The sequence below is a fragment of the Ascaphus truei genome, chromosome 1, assembly GCF_040206685.1.
Source record: "Ascaphus truei isolate aAscTru1 chromosome 1, aAscTru1.hap1, whole genome shotgun sequence".
Taxonomy (NCBI): domain Eukaryota; kingdom Metazoa; phylum Chordata; class Amphibia; order Anura; family Ascaphidae; genus Ascaphus; species Ascaphus truei.
The window spans coordinates 422391480-422417565 of record NC_134483.1 but is presented as its reverse complement, the minus strand read 5'-3'; the positions used below and the strand labels follow the sequence as shown (position 1 = coordinate 422417565).

General features: G+C 41.7%; 1 protein-coding gene across 1 annotated transcript; it reads left to right on the top strand.

Annotated features, from left to right (window-relative positions):
* Window positions 1-350: 350 nt before the first annotated feature.
* On the top strand, window positions 351-25761 carry LOC142501784 (uncharacterized). The gene is made up of 3 exons (XM_075612214.1): window positions 351-855; window positions 24523-24600; window positions 24966-25761. The coding sequence occupies exons 1-3, from the start codon at window positions 351-353 to the stop codon at window positions 25757-25759; spliced, it is 1377 nt and encodes a 458-aa protein (XP_075468329.1). The 3' UTR covers window positions 25760-25761.
* The last annotated feature ends 325 nt before the right edge of the window (window positions 25762-26086 follow it).

Sequence of the window (26086 nt, the reverse complement as noted above, 5' to 3'; positions counted from 1 at the left end):
CCTGAGGAAGTCCTAGGGAAGAGGTGGAGTAACACGGCCCTTTGGAGAAGGAGGGAGACGGAGGGCGTGCTCCAGAGGTATACCGTCCCACAGGCAAAGGAGAGAAAGTGGTACTATGCCGCTGATCACTCTCCCAAGTTGATATGTGTTGTGTATGTGTTTTTTTCCTGTCCTTATGTATCCCATGTACCCATTGTGTCTACCCTCCCCCACACTGTCTCCTACACAAGTGGTCCCCCGCTGAAGCCCCGCACAGAGCTGAGTACTGCAGAGGAACAGAAGCGGCACCGTAGCGGCCCGACACATCCAAGAGCAACACTAGGAATACAAGGTCAGTACCCCACACCAACATGCCTCTAACCTTTATATCCCACAACACTAAGGGACTAAACTCCCCATGCAAACGAAAGATAGCACTCACTGATTACAAAAAAAAGGGAGCGGATTTCATCCTACACCAGGAAACGCATTTCAGTACCACTAGTACTCCCAAATACTTCGACAAACAATATAACCAAGTATTTCTATCCTCCGCCCCAGAAAAGAAACGGGGAGTAGCAATCCTAGTTCACAATAGGGTAGGCCTAGTAGTAGATAAGGTAAAGAAAGATCGAGAGGGCAGGTTCCTGATGCTCATAGGTTCCATTAATGCACTGCCCATAACAATAGCCACGCTGTATGCCCCTAATACCCACGAGGCAGAATTCTTTACGAAGACATTCGGCGTTATCAAAAAATTTAGCGAAGGAGCCCTAATCCTAGGCGGGGACTTCAATGTGGCTATGAACACAACCCTGGATCGTTCGGGGCCTCACAAGCACAAGGCCAATCCCCGACCTTCCGCGCTAGAGAAAGGTTTAAAAGATCTCCAACTAATAGACGCATGGAGAGAAATCCACCCGCTAGAAAAACTTTACACTTTCTACTCACACCCACACGACTCATTTAGCAGAATCGATTACTTCTTTATATCTAGTAGACTGGTCTCCGCGGTCACCCATATGGGGATCCATGACATTTCATGGTCGGACCATGCACCGATCGAGCTAAGGTGCACGCAGAATGGGCTGGAAAGACCAAGAGCAAACTGGAAACTAAATGACTCCCTTCTAAAGATCCCAGACCTTGAGAGAAAGATCAAAGAGGAGATTAAATACTTCTTCAGTGAAAATAAAGATAGCGTTGACTCACATATAACCCTCTGGGAGGCACATAAAGCAACACTGAGGGGGGTTTTGATTAGTGTGGGAGCCCGCAAGAAAAAGGAGCGCAACGCAAAAATTATTAAGGTGCAAGCAGAGCTAAAGCAGCACTGGGAACAACATAGACGGTTACCCGATGCAGCGACCCTGCAACAAATTAAAGACACCCAGATTAAACTAAACCTTCTGCTCACCTCCCAGGCCGAGAAAGCGCTAAGTTGGTCAAAGAGAAGATTTTTCGAGAAAGCAAACAAACAAGATACCTTATTAGCCAATATGATTAACTCCAAAACACACAATTATAGTATCCAAGCGTTACGGCGAGAATCAGGGGAAATTACCGCCAACCCCAAACAAATTGTAAGGGAATTTAAAGACTTCTACGCAAAACTATATGACGGGGATAAAGTAACTAGATCAACAGCGAACAAGGAGGCCCTGGAGAATTTTCTAGAAAACTCAAATATACCCTGCTTGAGCGGGGTGGACAGAGAGGTGATGGGTAGAGATTTTACAATGGAGGAATTATCGGAGGTTATGAAAAACCTGAAACCCTCTAAAGCCCCGGGCCCCGACGGGTACTCGAATCTTTACTACAAAAAGTTTAGGAAACAACTATGCCCTTATTTACTCCGTATGTTCAACCAAGTGTTGAACGGATCCTCGTTCCCTAGCCAAATGCTCCAAGCGTTCATTTCAGTAATACACAAGACAGGGAAAGACCCGCAGGACTGTAAAAGTTATAGGCCTATATCCCTAATTAATTCGGACATTAAAATGTATTCCAAATTGTTGGCCAATAGATTGAGTCTCATCCTACCCAGACTGGTGCACCCAGATCAAGTCGGGTTTATCCAGGGTCGACAAGCATCAGATAATACCCGACGGATTATTGATCTGATAGAAATAGCCAATCACAAAGATATACCAGTTATGGCGCTCAGTCTGGATGCGGAAAAAGCATTTGATAGGATAGACTGGCCATACCTGGAGGCCACGCTTGGAGCGTTCGGAATGGGTGCCAAATTATTAAAAGCTATATTCGCGCTATATTCGACCCCGTCGGCTAGGGTTACCCACCAGGGATTCGCTTCGGATCCCTTCCAAATTAAGAGTGGTACGTGACAGGGATGCCCGCTCTCCCCCCTCCTCTTTGCATTGTGTATGGAACCGCTGGCGGCCCAGATCCGGGATAGCAAAGATATCTCAGGTATTGCCATCGGAAACCAGACGCATAAGGTGGCACTCTATGCGGATGACGTGTTCCTGACAGTATCCAGGCCCCTCACCTCCCTGCCGAACCTGCTCGAACTACTGGGACGTTTCAATAGGGTCTCCGGGTTCAAAATCAATCAGAGCAAATCAGAGGCTATTAACATAAACCTCCCTAAACACGTGGAAAAACTAATTGCCCTTAACTTCAATTTCCGCTGGCAAAAGCAACAAATCAAATACCTGGGGGTCAATATCACGTGGACATATAATACAATCGGCCAAGCTAACTACCCGCGACTGATACGGACCCTGAGAGAGGATCTCCATAGGTGGGCTAAAAATAAAATTTCATGGATTGGCAAAATCCACTGCGTAAAAATGAATTTGCTCCCTCGCCTCTTGTATCTTTTCCAAACGCTCCCAGTGCCGTTAAGTTTGAAGGAAACTCTCTCCCTCCAGACTGAGATAGATAAGTTTATCTGGGGAGGCAAAAAGGCGAGAGTGAGCAAACAGATAATGCGCACACAAACAGGGGCTGGAGGGCTAGCGGTACCTTGTTTGTTGTCATACTACCGAGCGGCCCAATTATGTCAAATTGTGCAATGGCACACTAACCCCGACTCTAAAAGATGGGTCACGTTAGAGCGAGAGGCATGCTCCCCATTGGAACTAGAGCACCTGATTTGGTACCCTAAGAAGGTGCGCACTAGCACCAAACTGCCGCTATCCTCAATGACCAACTCGCTGTCGATCTGGGCAGGCACAAGGCTCAAATGTGGCCTGACTAGCAGGGCATCGGGCATGACACCAATTTGGAATAACCCCCTCTTTGTTCCGGGCCAGTCCGGCACAGATTTCTCTATCTGGAAACATAATAACATAAAGCGATTGGTAGATCTGGAGAGGAGACAAGGCATAATTTTTTTCGAAATAGTCAAATCAGACCACCACATCCCCAATGCCGAGATCTTTAGGTACCTCCAGATCAGGGCGTTCTATCAAAAAGTTCAGCCAAAATCCCCTATGACAAATTTCGAAAAGCTCTGTCGATCAGGGACATCCACGGTGAGACTTACATCGCAGATGTATAAGGAAGTGACCGGTTCTAGCACGACAGTAAAGGGCAAAATTAGATAAATGACTCAATGGGAAACAGACCTAGGAGAGGAGTTGGAGGTAGAGGTCTGGACAAAGATAGTGACGGCGACCTCTAAAAGCTCTATGTGCACAACCATAAGGGAGAACGCATATAAGGTAATGATGCGCTGGTACCATACTCCCACAAAATTAGCTAAATTCCTGCCCAGTTACTCCCCATTGTGTCCAAGACAATGTGGACAGCAGGCAGACCTGTTACACATGCTGTGGTCCTGCCCCAAAATTGTCCCAGTCTGGGACTCAATTAAAGACTGGTTGAACATAATTACAGGTAAACCCGTCCCATTAGACCCATGGCTGTTCCTCCTGAACAGGCCAGCAACCGGGTTCACCAAAGGAGAAAACAAGTTGATAGCTCACTTTGCTATGGCGATGAGGGGGGAGACTGCAGCACGCTGGAAACAAAACATAATTCCCTCAATCCCAAACATTAGACATAGAATTTGGACGGTATGCCAGATGGAAATGTTGACAAGCTTGGTCAATGACACTGGCGAAAATTTTGAAAAAGTCTGGGCACCATGGTTAGCCCAGAAAGAAATCCAGGGAGTGGAGAGGACCTCAATTTGGCTTTAATAGGGACAAATGCGTTCTCCCATGAGGGAGTGCTTAACGACGGAACCTACACCACACTTAGACACACGCATCCCTCACCCACCCCCCCGCCCCCTCCCCCCCACTTCAAAACCCCGCTTGCCCCGGGAGGGACCTATAAGAAAATGAGAGAGACAAACCAGTTAGGAGTTAGCGGTCCTACGGGGTACGCACAAAGTCCTCAGAAGCAGAGAACCAGCATGAGGGAGGCAGAGGCGGAATCATGGAAGGAGACCCCCCAACTCCCACCCTTCCCCCCCCCTTCTCTCTTTTCTTCTCCCCTTCTCTTTGTCTGTCTCCCCCCTCCGACTCCTAGCCGGAGATCCCCCCCAGTCTGTCTGTCTGTCTACCCCGTATGTCCAAAGTCGTCTACCCAATTACAATGTTGATTGACACATGCAGTAAGCTGATACTGTACGCCGCCAAGAGCTTATTCACTGTATGAATATTATGTACTGAACAAAATAAAAAATATAATTGAAAAAAAAAAAAATGTAATCCTGGTTGAATTCTTTCAAACGTTATTTTTTTTTGTCACAATTTGCAGATTTTACAAATTGTTTGACCATTTAACTATAACACCCCCCCCCCCCACCCCCACCACCATCACCGTTACCTCCCTAATTTATTTTGTAATTTTCAAAATTTTCTGTTGGTTTTGACTTTAATTTAACTTTAGTAAATATGTTCCGAAGTTCATCTCAGAGTTCAAGACAAACATAAACTTCTCAAACTTCTCAAGTCTGCAAAGTTCAAATGTTGAACTGGGGAAAGTGCCCATAATTAAGAAAAAAAGGATTTGAAGATTGCTTAGAAGAGGGTAGGTTGGCTTTCTATTGTAATCTAGAAAATTTTAAAAAGTAGATTATGCTGTGTTCATAGGAAAAGATGGTTAGATAAACAATTTGTAAACAGTATTTATTTAATTAACTCTGGTCTAAGCGAAATAATTACCGTACCATGGCTGTTGGATCAAACTTGACTGCTAGTGGCACAGTTATGTGCTGGCATAATATATTTCTATTGAAACATTAGATTATAATTCAAAACCCTCCCCATTTGGGAATAGCTACAATGCAGCCTAGAAGCCTATACTACTAGATGCCACACCTATAAATTAAGTTTACAGTGTAAAGTAACTAGGTAAGACCACAAAGATAATTTTCTTACTGATGCACAACATGTTTATGAATTTGAAATATATTGACCTTGAAATGTGGTTATATAAAATATATATGAAATGAAAAATGTATTAATACTCATTGTATGCTTTTAATATTGAATTGATTTCCCTCTCACCTACTGAATGTGTTAGTATTATAGCAGAAGAAAAGTTTCCAGTTTGTACTACTGATATTAGCGGTAGCAAAGTCAATAAAATAGACAATCCTGGACCTTCTACCAGTGATCATGTTTTGAGATGAGATATGGATTAAATGCCACTGGAGACCTTTCTCTCTCTCTGAGCTGTAAATTGAACTGGAACCATCAGGCAGCATTTGATATGTAACCAATACCAGTTTTAACAGCATGGACAATATCTGTCTTTACTGATTTGCACTTCATTATTTGATGTGTCTTCATTAAATTCTTGTCAGTTTTTGCAACTAAAAAAAATTATGTTGTTCTCATACAAAATAAATACTGCAATATTAGCACTGACAAAGAAAATTATTTGTAATTGGAATGCAAAAAGTTCAACTACTTTTAATAGATTTGGTAATATAGCACTATCTATGAAACCAATAAAAAACTATACCAACTTCATCAGAAATATACCAAAATCTGTACTTGTCATCAATAGACTATTTCAAGTACTGTATATAATTGTAGTACAACACAATGTTTTTCAAAACATGTGAGTAGTAGGAATTTGTAAGTGGCACATAGCTAAAAAAATTCAAATGATTGAACTGGGTTGAGATTGTGCATGACATTTGAAAGTACTTGCAGAACTGAAAATCATGTGCTACTGTATTTGATTTTATTCATAAAAATTGAAATTTTCAAGGTCATGTTGCTGTTCTTGTGCAATAGATTGTTCTATGTTTTTCTCCATCACATTATTTTTTCAACTTTAAAAAGGGATTTTCTTGGTCGATACCATCTGGTACCAGTATTGGGCCACTTTTGCCTTGACACATATGCCCCGGGTCTTATTGCAGGAGAGAGTCTGTAACTATTGTAAAAGAACTCCAGAGCATGTAATTGCTATGTGTGCATTACAAGTTCAAAACAGGATTTGAAAATAGTTATACTTCTCTGATTTAAACTAAAATTGTGTCACTGACTAATACTGTAGTTAACCCATTACAAACATGCCATTGGTATTAGGTCACTTTGGTCCTAGAAAGGACTGTTCCTTCAAATTAATAAGAGTACAATTTTGTTTTGGCTATTTTAGTTTGTTCGCTGGATGTCATTTTTCATGTTGATTCTGATATTTATCATGTTTTTTTAATAACGAATTGGGATATATCATCTCAAGAAAAAAATCTCCTACGTGTGAAGACTCATTTAGGTCACACATTTAGGACACAGAAAGTGTGCACTACAAACTAAGAAACTGTTGCTGTTATGGATTAATGCACCTGAATTGCCATTAACTTCAATTTAAGTCAATGGAAGTCAAAATGGGACATTTGGTTGCTACCGTTTCGCACAACCAAATGACCTGGAGTGTTCAGCTGGAGACAGACCCTCTACCGCAGTCAATCCGCCACTGATACCTCAGCCACTGCCCGCTACTAAGGAAACTTTTACTACTGGGTAGGGGTTATTTTAAGGGTTTTAGTGCTTAGGGTCGGTTGTTAATTTAAGGGATTTTAGTGGTTAGGGTAGGGGGTTAATTAAAGGGGTTTTAGGGTAAAACCATAGGGTAGGGTGTTTTAGGGTGAGGGCTTAGGTAGGGGGTTTTAGGGTAAGGGTTAAATATAGGGTCTTATATTAGCGGTGAAAAGAAAGGTGGCAACAGGTTCCAGAGGTGGGATGAATAGCGGCAAAGTGCCGGCAGTCATTTGGTCACATCAGAATGGCCACAACCAAATGTCCTAAACCGATGGAAGTTTACCCACTTTTAGGTGTGTTAACCTGTAATGGAGCTTCATGAATATGGGGGTTGGCGTTCCATTATACCACTTCAGACAGATTGTTTACCAGGGATCCATCTAATGTCATCAAAAAGTTTTTTCAAGTTTAAAACATTTTACAAGAAAAAAATGTAATTTGTAAGTGGAAAATTGTATTTTCTTATATCAATTACTCAATAATAATAACCTCACCTTAAACAAGGTACAATACATGGATGTAGGCATAACATAACTTATTTCAGCTGTGCCCCAGACTTTGACATTTAATCCCCAAATATATATGAGACACTAGACATGTTGTCACTGACAGGGTTACTAAGACCTTTAATTTCTTACAGTATTTTACCCAACTCTTACTACTGGACTATATACTGTATCTAGGTGTCTTCCCTTTGCTCAAGAATATTTCAATCTAAATCAATGGAGCTGAAATCTTTCTGAGCCATGTAAAGACAACTTCAAAGCATATTCATGTACCTGTGTTTACTGCACCTGGTGGGAGATTTGTCCATTACTACGGTGTATGGTGCATATACCTGCTGGCAACAGGAGGGCTGAGTCGTCCGCCGATGGCAGTAGGGACACAGGACCAGGCTTCTGGGGTTCATACCCCACATGTCTCTTTAGAAGTGCAGCACCTACATCTGCCGTAGGTTTCAGGAACTGAAAGTAATCTCCCATTTTAGAACTCCCCCCCCCCAGTAAGGTCACGCACAAGGCAAGCGGTATATAACAGGAGCGGTTTATTCACTCTGTAAAGCACAGTTACATGGCAGGCTTCTGCCCAATGCAGTACTCTCAGCTCTTACTGAAGGATGGTCCATGGACCGCCACTACAGGCCAAGGGCACTCGCAGTTGTCCATGCTCTTTCCCACCTCTCTAGCAGAGGCAGAGATATGGTTCACACTCAATCTCCCCCGGAGAGAAGAGCACAAGGGAAGACCCCAATCTCAGGCTCCCAATTGCATGACCTGCCTTCCTCAGAGGATGAAGGACACCACTAAATTTAGGGCGGTCCTGCCTTTAAGTACTGCCAGGAGGAGGGCACCAGGTCTGGCTCATGGCTGGTCATGCCCAGGCCTGATATCACTGCTTCCCGCTGTCACTCAAATGCAGCTCCTCGGAGGGGGAAAACAACATAGCAACTACTGACAGCCTCATTGTAACAGGGTTTACTGCCAGCCCAAGGGCAGAATAGTAGCCATCATGTGACCTGGCTACTTTCAATAGACATGAACATGAATCAGTATATGTATATTGGCCTTCATTGTATGCCTGTGGTTTGACCAGTACCCTTTGCCATCTGTGTGATCAGTATCCCTTGTTGTATTGGGTGATTACTGGATACATCTGTACTATTTAGCTGTCCACAATGCATCTATTGTCTGAATAGTTCAGCTCTGATAGCCCCATCAGACTAATAATTGTATCTATCCTAAGCCGAGGAGCAACCAATGAATGAGGACACAATCCTTATATCCCCCACTTTATTTATTTATTTACTTACTCAATCACGGTATCCATGAGGTTAATTTAGCTGTCTACCACTTTAAGTGAGAGGTATAGGCATATTAAGGATCGCACAGCATAAGAGTATATAAGAGGGCAGCGCTACTCTGTTGAACACCTCCCACCTTGAGAAAGCGCCAGTCCCCTATGCGCGAAACGTACGTCGGCATGACGTCATCGCGTTGACGTCGTGGAGGAGGAAGTAACGGGTGAGATCGTTCTGAATGTGGTGGTAGTTGCTGGTTGCTTATTGTATTAGTTATATGGGGCGCAGCGTATTATATGCTGTCTGTATTTGCCCTGCTATTCACCTTGAGTATACCTTGGAGTATTTTGACCTTATGGTTTGCCTAACGGCGTAGCACAGCTTATACTGTATTACCCTCCACCCTGAGTCTAAGAGACGTGATAGATATTTGCATTCTGACATCAATTCACTGATTTTGTCTCACTCACTATGATCCACTCACCTGTTTAGGGATCTATTCTGAGAATAATTTGGATTTATCCATGGTTATCCCTGGACTGGTTGTCACCCGTTACATATATGTTTTAATTGTTTTTATGATAGTTTAGAGTATGTGTTATATATTATGTGTCACTTTGGTTGATCAATAAAATATTTATTATTTTTGCCATCTGGCTTTTAGTAGCAATTGCCCTCCCACAGTGCTGGGAGCGATTGCTTACCTGTACCTCACAGCTAATTAAATTACTCTTACAGTGGGTATTTAAACCCTGCTAAATATTCCTAGCTTTGTTGTGCAGCTAATGAGGATCTTTTCAGGAGGATTCTTTGTCTCCTTATGTGTTTATATATACATTCAATAGACACCAGTGACATTACATTTTAATTTCTCAAGCTATGTATACATTATTACAACATTTTAATAGTACATAAAACAAATAAACATGCATGTCAATGATACATTGATGATGATAAACCTTAATGCACAGAGATTTGAACATTCTTAATTATTGGTAATTACTTGGTGAAGTTTAATGAACAAATCTTGAAACATTGTTTTAACAGTATTTGCTTTTGAAAAATGCAAAATTCCCATTTTATACCCCTCTCATGCTCTCAAATCTATTTGGGTAATTTTCAATTGTTTTATAAGTGGATAACCTTGAAATTAAATTGATAGTGCTGTGGAATTGAACTTATTTTGCTGTTGTAGTCAACAAAGCTGTGCAGCATAACGTAACAGCTGAAATTCAAGCCCAAATGAAAGAGAACCTTCAAACTCAAATGAATTAAAAGGCCAACCCAAAGTCCCATCAAGCAGCCCTCACATGCAGACACAAATCAAGGCATTAATTGGGCATGTCCATAAAGCAGGTGTTTTGACTGGCTCTGTGTTTTATTTTCATTCAGAAGGGTTCTGGGATACAGAAATCACAGGGGATTGCAAATAAATGGCACTGACAGCAGTGATCTCACTAAGCGAGGGGGCCAAAATCAGCCTGTCTTTTCATATTATGAAAGTACCTAAATGCAGCCTCTTTAAGCCGTAGTTACACAAAGCAATGTCTGTGAGCTTAGGTTTGTTTTTGATATGCCAAGGACTGTATTCTATTCTTTCTTGATAAATTTCCCCAGCAGCCATACCAGGTTTAGAATGTTAAATAGCAATAGTTCACATGATGTGACAAAAGGATTCTGCAATAAATGGATTAAAGGACATTGTAGACACCAGTCACAAACCTAATTCACAGTAACATTTTTTTTGTATAGCTCCATCTTATAATAAAACAACATTGTAGAAATGTGTCAGGTCACATTTTCCAGGATGAAGAAAAGGGACTCTGTTGTAAAGAAGCTTACCCAAACATTTCATCATGTGATGGGACATTGGGGAAACCCTAATCTATGCTTTAATTCCAAATGTGCCTTTGCTTCATATGTGTTCTTCCAAGTGCCACATACAAATGAGGCTAGTCTTATTGTTCCTAGTATTAACTGAACATATCCTGTTATTACTCAAAATAGCACAGATTTTTCATAGGATTTAATTGTAGTGATAACATAGAATTTTACAACATATCTTATCATTTTCAGAAAGAGGGAACAATAAAGCTGACTACATCTGTATTATATATTCTTCAAAACCATTATTTTTGTTTTAGGTGATATGAAAACAGGTTGTAATTATTATTATTATTATTATTATTATTATTTATTTGTAAAGCACCAACATATCCTGGACAATGCGGGGACAGATTTAGGTTAATTACACAAACAGAATGACATACCAAATAAGGACAAACAAGTGCAAACAGATATAAAATGTAATGAGGCTATGCCAGATAGACTTCCTTGAAAAGATACGTTTTCAGGGAGTTTTTAAACATCTGAATGCTGGGGCTGAATCTGATGGTGCATGGTAAGGAATTACATATAGAGGGGCAGGGTGGGAAAAGTCTAGTAGGAGGAGGTAATAAAAAAGAAGGAAAGGCGGAAGTCATGGGCAGAGCATAGGGGAAGTTTAGGGATATACTGTATTTGGAGATGAAGACTGAAATATAAGGGGGAGCAGCATCATTAAGAGCTTTGTAAATAAGAATTAGAGGTTAACATTTGATTCTAGAGTACATGGGAAGCCAGTATAGGGATTAGTTTAGTGAAAAATCAAATTGAGATGACTTCCAGTAATCGTGACCAAGCCATCGCGCCGTAACTTCGCACTTACTATAAGCGCATGCGACAGCTGCAATGCATTTGTTTTGATGAGATGGCGCATTGCTGTTGCCATCACTATAAGCGCAGCCTTAAGGTGTTGATGAGATTGTGGTAATATCGACAGTGAAGGAGAGTTTGAGTGAAGGGGTAGCAGTGGAAGGAGGAAATAGTATTAGTTACGTTATTGTCATGCAAAACTAAATATATTATACATTTAACTCTTGTTTTTATTAATACACAACAGAATTAAAAATATCATGGAAAACAAAATATCCAATTGAATTAATGTTTATTTAGAAGCTTATACTATACTTAACTGAGAAAAGAATGCTTAAACAGTCCCAAATTTGCTGGGTTGAGGATAGAGTCATAAAGCAGAGGATTCGTGTTTTTTTTTTAATATTTCATTTCAGATTCACAAGTGTGACCATAAAAGTGGGACTGGGGCATTTGAGGTACTGTTCCATAACACACTTTGTGTAACAAGACACAAGAACATTTGCATCTTTTTGAGCTGAGTATCTAGAGACACTTTTTGGGACCTTTATACCCCCAGTGGTTTATTTGATGTTATGGAGAATTAAAACAGCAATTCAAGCTGCCGTTTCAAAAATATATATATTTATATTTTTCCCATTCAATATGTGCATCAATACAATCTGCACACTGACAAGTGATTAGCTAAATTGCAGAACGATCCGTTCTTCTGTAATCAATCGCTTTGCTCAGGGTTATTTATTTCAGCATTATGGGAAATGTAGTTCCTAGAATATGATTGAATGGGCAGTTACTAGATACAATTGGTTCACTGCTAGGGAGAGGGCGGGGCTCAAGAGCCAGAGCCTATCAAAAGGGGAAGGGGGCTGTCACTTTGGAAATGCTTCCTACATTGGAAACATAAAAAAATGTCTTTAAAACATTTTTTTTTTAAATTTTAAATGATACAAGTATTATCTCATAGTACAGAACTGATTTATTTAAAAAAAAAAACACATGTAGAATATTACTTGAACTGCTGCTTTAATATTCACAAATTCCCATCATTAATCCAGTTTTCACTGTTACAAAATGGTGTAATCTATCCTCTAAATTATTATATCCTGGTTGTAATTTTTGATGCCTGGTTTGCATTTTTAATCTAAAATAATACAGAGAATTATTTCTATTCAATCTTGAAATTGCAAATGAAAACCGTTTTACATTGCCAGAGAATAGTTTGAGCATCCTGTAATCTTTCAGCTGTTCCTTATTAAAATCTGGATAAGATACCCATGAAACCTCCCTTAAATAAATAAACAGTCATAAATGATTTTGCAGATGTTATTGCACCCATTAGTATGATGTGTTAATTCTACTGCAATATTTATTGAAAACACAATATTTGATTAAACTATAAATATATTTGGTTTCTTTAAAAATGTACTCATCCTCAGGGGCAAAATATAACTATTTTAGTTTTTTTGGATCAACAGTAAATAGATTTTTCTGTCAGTGGGCACTGTGAATAGATTATTGCCTCCTCAGCCCCAGCTTCATGATTAGAGATGTGCAAATTGTTTGCTGAAGTTTGCAAATCAGCCAAACTTTGACTGAAAATTCCACAAAAATGAAGAGCATTGGAACAGAAATTAACCAACCATTAAAACATAATGTGCAAGGTCAAACTGCCCTTTTGTCATGGGAGACCAGGGGGTTCATGCAGTAAGCAGCGGAAAGGCAATTCTCGCCACTTTCCCGCCTAAAAAGCCTACCCGTATTCAGTAACGGGCGAGAAAGTGGCGAGATTAAAAAAAACGCCAGTGTGGCTGGCGGTTTTTTTTTTCCGCCGGTGGCGGGGCGAGAAGGCACTTTCCGCCTAAAAATCCAACTTTTTACGCCACGCTGTATTCTAGTAGTGGCGAGTAGCTAAGCGGAGCTATTCGCCTCTCTAGAATACCGTTTTGCTGGCGGATCAGCCACGCAAGAAAAAGATGGCAAGTTGCTGCTCAGAGGCAGCGGATGAGTGGCGGATCGGCACTTAGAAAAAATTCAGGCCTTTTTCCTGGCTGGGATTGATGCCGGGGGTCTCCGGAGCTGATACCATTAATATCAGCACCGGACCCCCCCGGCATGCATCCGAGGCAGGAAAAATGCATTTAAAGCCCACTTCATTACCTTAGCGGTTAACCGCTAAGGTAATGAAGGGGTTAAACAGCCATGCCAGCTTTATTGTGGGTAGCAAGGGTGGGTGAAGGGGGTATTTGGCCCTTGTTGTTGGTTTAGGGCTTGCGGGGGGGTTGCGGGTGCACTTATCCCCTTCACGACCGTAGCGGTTAATACCGCTACGGTCATGAAGGGGTTAAGGCCTCCCGCTACAAGCCCTAAACAACCACCGTTGGGACTAATACCCCCTTCACCCACCCCCACTACCCACAATAAAAGAAATACACACACCAGCCCCACACTAACTAAATAAAAAAAATATATATAACAACACCTATACCCCCCTAACATACAAAACAGTAATGGGCACAATGGCCACAATGACTATTATCCACAAATGGATAATAGTGCAGTTGTCCATTTAAAATACATACAGAACAATAAAGACATTAAATACATATAGCACTGCCACGATGAAGGCCATCCTCATCTTCATCCTGCCCATGCCCCATCTGCTTCTGCAAAACAGACACAAGAATAAAAACATCCAATGTAATGTCCCCTAACCCCTTAATCACCATAGTGGTTATTAACCGCTACAGTCATTAAGGGGTTAACCCACCATCACCTACATACCCTCCCCCACTAACCCCCCCACACCCTGAGGCCTAACCACCCTCACCCACTACCCACAAGGGAGCCTACCACAAACCCTTGGGGCCAATACCCCCCCCCCCAACACATATAGTACAATAATAATGTGCCAAATAACTATTATCCACATAGGGATAGTACATTATTTGGCCATTATTAAACACATTAAATACCGTAGTAAAATAAAGAAAATTCTACTAACCTCATCAATAAGAAGGCTCCGTCGCCAGCATCATCCTTGGAGTCCGTTGGCAAAATAATAAATAGCCAATACATATCAATGCCATTAACATACCAATGAACCCCTTAATCACCTTATCGGGTACTAACCCCAAAGGTAATTAAGGGGTTAAGCCATCCTGCAATGGCAACACCACTTATGCATAACATCCTCAATGAATTAAAAAGCAATTTCCTATACAAATCTCATTTAATCATTCAATCTAAAGCCTCAAATGCCACTTACAACATTGCATTTACAGTGTATACATGTAGCATAACATGTAAGCTACATGTACATGCTGCAAATCAATGTCAACAATACAATAATCCAACTAAAATAGCCTGACATCACAAGAAGTATATTATGTAATGCAATAAAGTCACAATCAATGAATTAACAGACATGAATTACATCCCTAAATAATTAAAATACCATCCATACCAATTACACAATTAACTATAGCTATCGTTACAGAGAACAAGTTCAAAACATACAAAAAAGGACACCAAAAATTACAATATACTAAAGCAAGCCTCTCCATAACCTACAGTACAACATAGAAGCCCAAAAATTACATCTCTCTAATAATAAAATACATTTAACACACATCTATGCATAGCAGCATAGCCACAATCATTTACAATACAGTAAATCAAGCTTTTACAACACTATCATTTCTTATCATTCTGGTAAATTTAGAGCGGCGGATCTCTCTCTGCTGCAGACAGATCTCGGCAGGGGACGGCTTCTCGGCAGTTTCTCGCCAGGCAGCCGTCCCGCCACTGGTTACACGCCATTTCATCAAATGGTGGTTGCTAATTCATTCGCCAGGGATTCGCCCCTTACAGCATACAGCCAGTTTAACATGCCAAAAACATGGCTAATTGCTAAACTGGCTAATGCATTTTTCCGCCGCTTACTGCATGATACCCCAGGTCTCTTAACACATTTATACCGGGATCAATTGATTGAGCAAAGCAAGGAGGTAAAATTAATTATAATTTATTCCACGAAAAGACATACACACAATGTTCCACAATTACAGTCAAAATACACTTACTGGGATGGGAGCAAACAAAATAATTTGTTTCCAGAACGAAATGTTGATAAAGAAAGTCTTTAGGAGCAATTTCCCAGGAGCGGAGTTACTCGCGAAACGGGATGCAACTGTCCTCGGTCAGTGGTGCCAGTCGCAACCACTGTGTACTCCGACAGAGCTGCTTCCTTCGCTCTGTCACCACAATAATGGCACTTGGAATCTTGGTATCTTACAAAATCTCTGAAGCTTGATGAATCTTAGGTGAATCTTGGATGAATCTCATGAGTGTTTCCCTCTCTCCGATGTTCTGAATGAAAGCCCAAACCTGCTTATCATGTTTAATACACTAATTTAGTGGGACTTTCATTCAACAATTTTTATAAAATGCTATAAAAATTAAGTTATAGTTGTTTTGTATATTTCTCCCTGAACTACACGCACAGCAAGTTTCAGAGCGCTAGGAGCTTCCTTACAGAAGTTAGCCAACAGCCGCTTTTATTCTTTAAGCGATAGTGTGTATGTGGGATATAATCCCGGTCTTCAGGGCTCAGCTGTTTGTGGTATATAATTGATTAAGGCTTATGTCACAGTTCCTCTGGTCATTAGAGCATGTAATAAGCTGTACTGCACCGACACACTTTATTCGAGCAAATACCCGGTATGTACCTGGCAGATACCTGGAATGCGCCGCTCCTCACCTCTGACAAGCCCCGTTGCATTTGCCTTCCCAGCCTGGGTTCATGCCTGGCTGACGGGCGGCTGATCTGTTAAATGATAATGATTAGGATTTAATAGGCTGCAATGCTTCGCGTGTCTACCAGATGGCATAAATTCATGAATTGTAATGCAGTATATATATATATACTGTGCAGTATTGCAGCCAGCGGGAATAAAATGCTTCAATCCCTGCTTGGAAAATACCTCAATGCACTCGGGCAGAAAACAGTCACAAACCTCAATACACCCGGGTATACCCGAATTCGTGGGACTAGCCCAGCTCGAATAAAGTGTGTCGCCAGTGTATGAGGCTCAATATAGTATATATGCAGATAGGTGTACAGGTAAAACTGGAGGAGTGACACAGAACTCTATATATACCATAAAGGCACTGTCTAAATCCCCAGTCAACCAAAGTACATACCTATTGATGAACAGTTCTGTGATGGAGTCTCAGTAGAACAGCTGCTCTGACTCAGATGTGTGCGTGCATCACGCCAGTAACTTGAAAAGGCGGTGGGTGGTCCCGTGGGGTCCGACGGCGTGTTTATCTGTACTCCTGATGACCACCCAATAAATTCGTTTTTTAACTGGAACTGGTGTGCAGCCCCCATTGTCCACAGCCGCAGTGCTCCGCCGTCGGACCCCACGGGACCACCCACCGCCTATTCTTTAAGCGATAGACTTAGAAATATTTTCACTCTCGCCACGTTATACCTGGTGGGAGAGACTCCGAACCCCTACACTGGGTTCTGGGGGTTTGGGCATATACTGGGGGACCCTGGAATGTGATTTTCCCCTGCCCGGTTTTCTGTTCTTGTCTGTGCTGAAGCCGGGAGATCTGGGGGTGAGCCGCTAACTGATTCCTAAGGAGGATTTTGTCCGGTGGTCTGTGTCTCCATGTCTCCAGGAATCTGGTAGGATTACTGGGTACATGATTCGGGTAACCAGCAAGTCTGGCCCCTTCTACCCAAAAAACATTTTACCGTAAAATCATCCCTGAAACTCATGCCCTGCAAATCTCTGCTGGTTGGCACTCCTGGAACAGTAAAACACTCATACATCTTTATTAAAATACAGTTCACATGCCATAACTGGGTTGCAGAGCTGACAATTCAAACTCCCCAATATGGCTCAGGGGCACCCAGCCAGGCATAATACCTTTATTATTGGCCTGGGTACCCCCTCACCATCACACCTTTAAGTACTATAACAACAATTATAGCAGACAGCGCTACTTAATCCAATGTGGAGAGGGGTGGCAAGAAAAAATACAAGAATGGTGCAGTGGTAACACAAAGGGATCATGTGACAGTGAGGGGGTAACCAGACTCAATAATGAAAGGTTAAGCCCACTTGGTTACCCCTGATCCGTGTTTTGGGGTCCTAGAGTGTCAGCTCTTGGACCTGACTATCGTATATGCATTACTGTGACTGTGTGTAAATTATGCGACAATATAGAGTTTTTGTGTTTTTGTCTTTCCAGGAGTGCCAGTAAGCAGAGATTTCTAGGCTAGGAATTTCAGGGTGGGTTTTGCAGAGAAACTATTTTCAGATTGTGGCTACTGCACCGACACACTTTATTCGAGCAAATACCCAGTATGTACCTGGCAGATAGCTGGAATGCGCCGCTCCTCACCTCTGACAAGCCCCGTTGTGTTTGCCGGGGTCCCAGAGTTACGGGAAACCCCAAAGATGTACCCGAGAATCAGTTAAGATTCTCGGATACATTGAAGTACAGTGCTCCATTAAAAATCCTACCCTGGAAACGTTCTTGCGACTCACCGCCAGGAGTCCCTGCTTCAGCCCAGACCAGAAAGGTAAAAAGGGCATAGGGGATCAAGGTATCCCCAGAACGGTACCGGGGTCCCTAGTATAAAGGGGGATACCCAGTTCATGCCCAAGTCACCATGACCCGGGTATAGGTGTTCAGGGGGTGCTCCAGTTATTTGATAAAACTGTGAGGGTTTTATTTGTGTGCCAAATGTAAAGTCAGGTTCCTACAGTGTGGCAGGGATAAGGCTAGTAAGAGTAAACGGTATATCTCCTTATTCTATCCCTGACACCAGAAAGGGGGACTTAGACATTTTTAGCACAAGGTACAGTGTAAAAGGTATATTTTATTAAAGGAATATATTTAATAGGTATAAATGCTTGTAACCTCTATATGAACTGTGTTATTTCCAATTCCGGGTTCCGAGAGACCAGCTCGCCACCAGGCGTGGTGTCACTGTGTCTGCTCAGGTCCCAGACGTGAAAGCCTGAGGGATGCCAAGGTGTTAGAACAGGCGGGGTACTGGAGGTACACACTGGAGGTACACTCAAGTACCCACGTCCTGGTATAACAAAGGGCTATCCGGCCACCATTTGCCAATCCCCAGACTTTGAGGAGCCTGGCACAGCGTGGGGTTCAATATGCTAAGAGGCAGAGGTGTATTGAAATATGCAATTTGGCGCTCTATAAAATCTGATAGTTATTTTTATTTTAGACATACCATCCTAACTGACTGTGAGTCTAAAAAGTGAACTAAATAGATACCACAGAATATCTGCAATTGTGACATAAAGTCCAAAAATACATGTGAAATAAAGTGATCAAAAAAGCACAAAATATCTACACACAGGGTGAATGATTCGTGAATATCAAATATAGTGATTGAATACCACCACCCAATAGTGTATGTGAGTAGAGTGCTAGAATTGAAAAGCAACTAAAAAAAACCTTTTGAAACCGTTCGCTGATATCTATGATGCTTGATGATTTTTCCAGATAGGGCGAGCACATAGTATTCACAATAGGCACAGGAAAAAAAAAAAAAAAAATAGTGTGACCAATATAATAATGGACTGTGACCATAGGTAAGTATATGTCAATCCCACTCTTCATATCTTCATTCAATTTGTGAGTGGGATTGACATATACTTACCTATGGTCACAGTCCATTATTATATTGTTCACACTATTGTGTGTTTTTTTTATCTTTTTCATGTGCCTATTGTGAATACTCTGGAGAAATAAAAAAATCAAGAGGCAAAGGTGTCAGGTTGGCCCATGCTCCTTATTAGAATTGAAGTCGGTGCCTGCCCGGCTTCAGAATACCGGAAAATCTGTGATAGGCTGGCAGAGAAATTCCCACGCGCTGTTTGGCTGTAGTGTTTTGTGAATGGGAATCCAAAACCTATAAGAAACCTATCAGCCAATCAGGACCTCAGATTCTAAGCGTCAAACAACCAGCGGCAAATTGAAGATCCCCAAAAGATTCTCTGAGAGAAATAGACGTGAGCCGGCTTCAGAGATTTCAAGGCGAAAAAATGTCTCAGTCCCGCTTTTCAGCGGCCAAGTTCTGAAAACGGAACGTAGCAGTCGTAGCTGGAACTGCATGCCGAATTGAGTTCCAGGACGTTTGTCAGTATCTCCCGGTCATTGGAAAGGGCTCATAAAGACTTCATTTTGTAGCCATTTGGACTAGGAATGTTTAGTTTGTTAGCCCAGATCCCCAGTGTTTTCTATTGCATATTGTGACCCATTGTGTGTATGTCTTTTCCTGGAATAAATTACTATTTAATTTACCTAAAACCAGAGACAGAACATGAAACACAGACAGAGCTCAGTGCACATCACATCACAAAGTGTTGAAAGCCCCTGAGTGGCTGAGTGGCTCAGGGGCTTACAACACTTTGGCCAAAATGTTAAACTAAAAGACCATTTTATTTAATAGATATCTATACATATATATTTAGGCACTGTACCGTGTATAGGTTTCACTGGATGTGCACTGAGCTCTGTCTGTGTTTCATGTTTTGTCTCTGGTTTTAAATATATATTGCCATGCTCAGTAGCACTCCTCTGTGACACTTATATGCTTATATATATGTTGTGGTTATTTTGGGGGTTCAATATGAGCTTGTGGATGTCCTGTATATTTATTTTACCTGCTTGTTTTTCTTAATCACATGATCCCGGTATAAAAAGGTGTTAATAAATCTGGTCTCCCATGACAGATTCCAAAGTTCCTTAGTCAAATACTATATATACAAAAAGGGTTCCCTGTACTCACTTCAGAAGCATTAGTGAAGTAATAATGACAACAATTAATTACTGATATATATATATATAATATTTTGAAGTAATTAAAAAATTAAAGCATGAGTGATTGTGAGCTGCTGTCACAGACGTGCTCACCATAAACCGGGACCAGACCGCGGGGCTGAGGTGGGGTTACATAATAACCGACCTTAGACCACGTAGTCGTATCCAGAGTTCGAAGTCCATGGTCAAAAAAGCCGGGGTCAGGATTGGAGAAGGCAGCATCGTCGTTATTCAGGCAGGAGTTCAGCAATGGGTAGACAGGAGCTCTCTGCTTCAGCATAGGAGCAGGAGCGCGGGAGTGGCCTCTGTGTGAGGAGAGGAAATGGCCCATGACGTCAGTTTCTGTAGGGGAAGCCAGCCGACTGGCCAAAGAACACCGCAGTAAAGCGCCGGGGGAAAACCAGCGCTTCAGCACACGAGTCCGAAGTAGGCCTCTTCAAAGGGAGAGTGCAGCAGGCCTCAGGTAACAGGAACACAGACCTCTGCGTGAAGAGTATCAGCAGGTCTCTGGGAACACAGACCTCTGCGTGGAGAGAGCAGCAGGTCGCTGGAACCAGGAACTAACAAATAGAGCTAGGAACTATAGCATGGCATGGATAAGTAAAACAAGACACAGCAAGCCAGGAGGCTTGTGGCAGAACACTATAACATCCAGCAAAGGATTATGCTCAGCAATGAAGCAGTGTGGGAGAGCAGTATATAAAGGGCGACGGGCCAATAACAGGAGGGAGGTGTGTGAGAATCCTCCAATGGACAGAGCACAGAACTAAGGCTGCAGTGAATGCTAGCACAGGTGCTATTGATTGCAAGAGGGAGTATTAGGTGAACTGCAGAGATCTGCAAGGCTACTAGCAAGGCAATAAATGGATTCCTTACAGTTCCCCCTCTCCCTTTCAAGTTAGACCTCTGGGCGAACAGGATCATTCATAGATCTGGGGGACCTGTTGTTCCCCTAAACTTCCTTAGGCGGGAGGTGGCGTTGAAAGCCCACAGTTTGTTGGCATTCGTTACAGTACCCCCCTCCTCTGGGTGAGAACCCTGGGTGGACAGGACCACTCATAGGTCCCACTCATGGGAGACATAGGGCCTCATGCAGTAAGCGTCGATTATGTGAAATCGGCAATCTTACCGATTAGTCATGTTATTGGCGTTTTTTCCTCTCCGTATGCAGTAAGTGCCGAATACATTCAAAATCAACCCGAAAACAAATCCGCCCACTCTCACGATGATTAGCCGATCACACACAGGTGTATCGGCGTGCGTGGCGGGGTGGTGTTAGGTTGCCCAATCACAAATCTTGCTGAATCAGGCGAAACAAGCATGTTTTGGATTGCGCGCCATATTTAAAGGCAACGTGTACTGCTATTCATTCTCTGTGTTGTTGGGAGTGAGAGAGAGAGAGACGCACAGAGCTGGCTGTTTGAACATTTGCATATTGACTGAGAGACTTGTTGTGTATTGGGTGAGCTTTGTCCATTGTTGTTTTGTTTACATCTTTGTCTTGTTTTATATGTGGAAGTGTTTCGTGTGATTGCCTGTACATTTCTTGTCTGTTTTTTGTGAGTGCTGGAAGTATGCCCGCAAAGCGTGGGAAGAGTGATGCTGGTGGGAGTGGGAGTGCTACTCGTGCGAGTACGCGTCGGAGTGAATGTACTGTTCAGGGGAGTGATGTTGCTGAGAGTGAGAGTGGTGTTGCAGGGAGTGGGAGTGCTGGTGCTGCGAGTGGTGTTGCTGGGAGTGGGAGTGCTGTTGCTGGGAGTGGGAGTGCTGTTGCTGGGAGTGGGAGTGCTGGTGCTGGGAGTGCTGGTGCTAGGAGTGTGAGTGCTGGTGCTAGGAGTGTGAGTGCTGGTGCTAGGAGTGTGAGTGCTGGTGCTAGGAGTGTGAGTGCTGGTGCTAGGAGTGGGAGTGCTGGTGCTGGGAGTGCTGCTGGTGGCGCAGTTGCTGATGGGGTGGATGGTGGTGGCGTGCTTGCTGGTGGGCAGCTTTTGGAGGCTCTTCCATTGGAAGAAGGAGAGTCCAGTCAGCACCAGCCAAGCTCTGACCCTAAACCTGCTCGGAAGAAACGTGTGGAGAAGCCACGTAATCCTCGCTTCAATGACCAGGAAAATACAGCTCTTGTCACTGGCATTCTGGAGCACTATGACAGTATATATGGACATTTACTAGGTAAGTGTACATTTACATTTATTATTCAAATACATGTGATCCTAGGTCATCTGAGTTTTGTTCATATGCAAATATGGCTTCACAATATCTTTCTATGTTAATTAGTCTGGAAACACAGCTTTTTAGCATGCCTTACAAGGACAACTAAACACAGGCGGTCAATTTGCCATAACTGCATACAATATGAATGCAACCTTGCTTACATGTATAGGTTTAGTAGTGAATGCTCATGTGCTTCACATATTACACATAAAACAGCATGTTTGCTATCTCTTGGAACAGCTAGCAGTGTAGGAAACTGGTGCTTATATTATTATTCATTTACCTCATATATTTGATATGTTTTTCAAGGGCGGACAAGTTCAGCAAGCAGAAAAGAAATGTGGGACACAATAGTCATTGGTGTCAATGCGTGTGGGAATCATGTGAGGGACAAGCGGAATTGTCACAAGAGATTTGATGATATTAGGTCCAAATTGAAAAAGAAAATACAACACCAACGCGTGCATGCTACTGGCACTGGAGGTGGGCCCACACCACAACGTCTCATATTAAGTCCATTGGAGGAGCTGCTTCGGGCAAAATTACTTCCCGTCGTCGTGGAAGGCTTACCTGGTGACCGTGATATAGGAATTTACCCCTCACAATTTCCACCAGGTGAGAAATATTACTGTACTAGGCGTGTCGTTGCTTACAGTTATTTTGCATAGTTACACTGCTTTTTATACTGTCTTCACAATATAAGCATACCTGCATCTATATATGTATATGTCTGATTCTGTATACATATATATCTCAAAATAGACATATATGTTGTAGTCCTACTAAAAGCAGTAACTAATATAGCACGTGCCATTGCGTGCTCATTTACATGTGAATTCCCAAAATGCATTGCTGCAGTGGAAGCAATTGATGGTGGGCGAAGATGGGGAACAACAGGGTAGTACACATGTGTAACACATGTTAATCAGAAATTATTACTAGCTACAGGTACAGAACAGAAATATGTAGAATATTATTGTGTATTTTATTTATTTTACTCCGACAAACATGACATTACTGCCTATTTTAAGCATGCATCAAATATATTGCATGCAACGGCCTACAAACATCACTTGCACTAACACATCTATAGTTGTTAATGAAAAGGTCCATTTTTGATTTAAGTCATATACAGACAGCATAATGAGGCACACGTATCATATTTTATGTCATTGTTTTCATAACTTAAAAACTGCACACGACTATTTAGCTCATCTACCATTGTGTTAAAGCAGCTGCAATTAATATCTCATCACAGCATACACTTCAACAGAGGGGGTGGGGTTCAGCACACACACTAATTACAGCCTCATTTTAGGGGCACCATTTTCACCTGTTTCAAGTAATTTAAAGGTGTGGCTGATTAGGCTTTTTGGGGAAGGGAAAACCGTTCTTACAACCTCACTAGCACAACTGAAGTTAATCACACTCATTTGAAAGCTTCACTTTAGCTACTAAATGCCCCAACAACTCATTACTTATCAAACCGTACGTCACACATTAGTTCACTCATATCTATAGTTGAACTACTATCAACGACACATTATCACACACTGCATGTGTTGTCTTGTTTAGTCACAGCCACATTCAGGTGTGCCACATCTTATATTAATGTACCACACATATCCTCTACCAAAAACAACACTTTTTGCAATATGACCACCTTCATGATAACCATTGTGAATGGTCATCTCATGATAGTTATGTACATTATGATACTGATATCACTACACAACATATGATTTTTATGTACAAATTTAATGTATTTTTCCTCACGCATTACTGCAGAACCATAGTATGTTGTACGTTAGGGAACTCAAAACTTCTAAGTACACAGGCATGTACATTGTTATTACAACTATTTATGTTCACTTTCACACACACATTTTGGGTTAAGGAAATGATGCTGTTAGATACTCATAAATACAGAACATACAATAACTGTTTGTTCAATATTTACACATGTAAATGTAAAACTTATGTTATTGTTATATATAGTTGCCCCTGAAGGACATGTGTCACCTGTGACTGAACAAGTGTCTTCACCTGGGTCAGCCAGCTCAACACACCTAGAAGGTGAGTGTATCAGTTGGTGGCCATATAATATGTGCTCTTCTATATGTTATGTTGTCATGTTCATTATTTGTTTTGCACATGTTCTTTAAATAGGATTACTTAGTGTCAGTGAAAATGAAGTGTAAGGCAACTTGTATTGTGTTAGTGATGTTAACTATCATGTAGGAGTTGTGAGTTTACAGCAAGTTTTCATTCACTCATATTTCATACTGAGTCCAAACATTATTCTTAAGTCAAGGTAGTTTTTAATGTGAGGTTATAAAACGTATGGAAACATGTTAGTTGTTACTTATGACACAGTATAATTACATAGTAACACAGCAGAGATTAACATGACATTTAATAATTTGTACATTTATTTGTAGAACATGATGAAGAGGATTTTGATGATGATGATGATGATGATGATGATGATGCCGCCGCCGCCGCCATAGACACACAAATACAAGCAAGTGACCATGAAGAGGTTCCAATTGAAACTGTTTTACCGCCAAAACGTCCAGCAAATACCACATATGATGCAATTGTAGCTTCTGAGGGAAAAATTGTGGAAGCAGAAAATCGTCGCCATTCTGACCTGATGACAGTGCTGGAAAGGATGATTGCACTGCAGGAAGAAACAGTTTCACAATTGGCACATCTCCACAGAGTCTTCATTGAAGTGCCTAAACAGTTGCAAAAAATCAACACCTCATTCGAAGCATTAGTTGTTCAGCAAACACAAGCTAATTACTGGAGAATGACTAATGTACCACGATTCAACACCTCACAGGCAGGATCTGTTCATGCAGGTCAGTTTTCACCACATTCATCTGATATTCATTCACCAGGCCCAAATGTTACCGGTCAAGTAGCAGACATTGCTGTGCAGTTTCCTGATGACATCCTACCGCTGCCATCTGTACAAATTCAGCAGCAGACACCTACAAAGGAGGCGACAAAAACAAAACAAGACACACATGAAACAGACCAACCATCACTTGTGCAGTGTCTACCAACTTGCTCACATGTGTCAGTGGGCACAAGCCCTGCCCGTGAAGTGCCAGAGGCCACTCAAAGTGGCTCTGCTGTGCCTAAAGTTGGTGGCAAAAGAAAAAGGAAAATTCAAGAGACAACAAGCAGGCCTGTTACTCGCTCGCAAAAGGAACAAAAAAAATAAATGTTATAATTCAGAAAATATGTCTTTGGCCTTGTTTTGTTGACTTCACATTATCTAATTACTATTGTATGTATGCTGAAGACTGTGTTGTTTCCAAACTTTCAAGTATGTTCTTGTACACGTGAAGTTTTGGAAATGTTAACACTCAATTAATGAATAGTGTTATAAATATTTATGTATTAATCGTCTGTTCAGTAATGGTCCACCTGGAACCAGTTGCAAAGTTTAGAGAAGCTGCCATTGACTTTGCAGCAAAACATTGCATTTGGGTGTGTTAATTGATGTAAGAATTGCATATGCATATTAGTCACATGCATTTATAAAAAC

Excerpts from the sequence above, each read along its gene's own strand:
- LOC142501784 (XM_075612214.1), top strand. The coding sequence starts at position 351 with ATGCCTCTAACCTTTATATCCCACAACACTAAGGGACTAAACTCCCCA. Across the intron at positions 856-24,522 it reads ACCTTCCGCGCTAGAGAAAG|TTGCCCCTGAAGGACATGTG; the intron begins GTTTAAAAGATC and ends TGTTATATATAG. Across the intron at positions 24,601-24,965 it reads CAGCTCAACACACCTAGAAG|AACATGATGAAGAGGATTTT; the intron begins GTGAGTGTATCA and ends ATTTATTTGTAG.